At 53.6% G+C, this 2,453-nt stretch overlaps 1 protein-coding gene across 1 annotated transcript; it reads right to left on the reverse strand.

Annotated features, from left to right (window-relative positions):
• Positions 1-731: 731 nt before the first annotated feature.
• On the reverse strand, positions 732-1,801 carry LOC104626683 (complement factor H-related protein 2-like; the record flags this gene model as incomplete). Its single annotated transcript, XM_010294666.1, has 3 exons — positions 732-802; positions 1,070-1,270; positions 1,619-1,801. Coding segments are annotated over 3 exons (455 nt in total), but the record flags the coding sequence as incomplete, so codon positions are not given.
• Between the last annotated feature and the right edge of the window lie 652 nt (positions 1,802-2,453).

The following is a 2,453-nucleotide window of genomic DNA, read 5'->3' on the forward strand; positions in this document are numbered from 1 at the left end:
GAGTGTCATCACTTCATACAAACGCACCACATGTAACTTTTTTTCTCCCCTAAAGCCTGCAGAAGTTCTTTGCATCACCAAATGCTTCCAGTTATTTGCTCTGACCCTCTGCTACTTGTGACAGGAAGGACATTCACATCCAGGCTAAAGGGAAAAATGATCATGGCTGACAACCCACACAGAGCTATGGAGAAGCGTTTTCACTCTAACACACAGGGAGAGATCGAAGCACGGGCAGGGGAAGTCACCGGGCATCAATGAACGTCCCTGTGTGTTTTTTGAGATCCCTTCTTGCCTTCTGCCTAGCACTTCTCTAATTTTGTTTCCTCATGGCCACGTCACGGACACATCCCCAGATCTCCCCAGCACTACCACGTGCTGAGAACCATCCTCCCCACTCACAGGCTGCGGACCATAGCAGCATCCCCAGCTCGGGCGCCCTGCACAGTGATGGTGACCCCCTCACACAGGAATGTTCAACCAAACTTCCCTCCTCCCAAATCCGCTGTGGTGGTGAGGGACAGCAGAGGGGACAGGAAATGGCTGGTGCCTCCACACATGTCAGCTCATGGCACAACAGAGATAAGCTGGGAGGGCCAGAGGTGCAACAAAGCATAGATGTGGCTGCAAAAGAGAACCAGTACACAACCCTGCTGGGGGAAAGTCCTGCCTAATCAGGCAGACTTGGGAGATTCTGCAAGGAAACTGTCTCCTGCTCTTAGACCCATCACGGTCAGGGAAACGGCGTATTTCACTATCAGGGAATCCACTTTCAGGGCACTGACAAGCTCTTTGCTCTTGCCTGCAAGTGGCCAAGCAGTCACAGAAGTAGTAACCCTGGCAGTGAGCCCCGGAGAGCCCCTTCCCCAGCAGCCTTTCCAGCTCGGGTATGCCGGTCAACGGCTTCTAGGGGACGCAGCCCCTCACCGCCTGCAGCTTACAGGGCGCTCCCACACCCCGGCTCCTGCCCAGGAGCTCCCTCAGGAAAGCTAAAGCTTTGCCCTCAGCTTCAGCACTAAAAAGGCAGCAACGCGGCGGCTGAGCTGTGGCCGGAGTGGAGATGACTTACTTCCTGGCTTGCAGCGTGGATATTCTAACGTCCCCTCCACACACTGTGCTCTGAATGGGGAAGATGCTGGGTCCTCCAAATAGCCTCTCTTACACCGAAATTCAATAAAGTCACCCGATCTGGAATACAGCTTTCTTCCTACGGTCCATTTCAGCTCAATATTGTTTCTGTCCATGTCTTCTTCAGATGCTGTACAGGCCACTTGGAAAAGGCAAGGGAAGAGTGTCATCACTTCATACAAACGCACCACAGGTACATTTCCTTCCCCCGCCTCCTGCACCTGCCCCAGAGTCTGCAGAACTTCTCTGCATCACAAAATGCTTCCTGCTCTTTGCTCTGTCCCTCTGTTACCCACCACAGGAAAGTCTACATAAGCTAACAGCAAAAGGAAATTCCTCTGGATAAAGGAAGGACTCATTGCTCTTCTGCCCTGCCAGCATCGCAGCCCCAGCACAAGCGATGCTGCACAAGCGATGCTGCACAAGCGATGCCCTCAGGATCTGAGAAAGAGACAACAGGCGCAGTCACACAGCACATGCTTCAACCTACCTAAGCACACTGGGGGGCTCGTCCACTGCCCATCAGTACAGGTGATATACGGAGATCCTTCCAGGACATAGAGACTTGGGCATTTGTATTCCAGAGTTTTACCTTGTGGATATTCTTGCATGGGGAAAGAAAGAAGGTCTCCATTTTCAATGACTGGAGGTGAGCCACATTTCCCACTTTTCCCTGCAAGAAAATTCCCAATCAGAGAGAACACCCGGAGTTTAATTGCAGTGGAGGCCTGTATACTACCGCACGGTACCTAGGCTTTACTCTGAGACACCCGGCGGAAAGCCAAGGGAAACCCAAATACCTGTCAGGTGAAAAAGAGCAAGAGTTGCTCACTTCTCCAGTGCTGGACTCACAAGTACCGGTTCACCCCGTTTGGCCACGGCGGAAGTGCTTGCAGCATAACGGTGTAGCGTCTGGCAGAGGCCATCCTGCAGAAGACCCTGACACCCGCCTCCTCCCTGTACTGCCTGAGCGGTGAGAAAAGCGGATCCGACTGCAAACGATAATGACTGCCACTGAACTGCACCACTGCAGTCACTAACCGGCTCACCCTTGGGCTCTGTGGGCCGCTTACGGCCGCTGGGGACTTCACCCACGCCAATCCTGAAGCACGGCTGCCTCACGGATTTTTATACCTCTTCAAGCACCACACTTGCCGTCAAGTCTGGCCTTCCAATGGGCCTTGCACTGGGAAGTCTTCAGGGAAGACCCAGATCCATTGGTGCCAGCAGTGAGCCTCTTTGCACTTGGCATTGTGCTCTGGAGGCACGACATGGAGCCTGGTCTTAATGCATCTGCTCTTTCTGCACCCCCCCCCCCCCCCCCC

Source organism: Phaethon lepturus, unplaced genomic scaffold (assembly GCF_000687285.1).
Source record: "Phaethon lepturus isolate BGI_N335 unplaced genomic scaffold, ASM68728v1 Scaffold55909, whole genome shotgun sequence".
Classification (NCBI taxonomy): Eukaryota; Metazoa; Chordata; class Aves; order Phaethontiformes; family Phaethontidae; genus Phaethon; species Phaethon lepturus.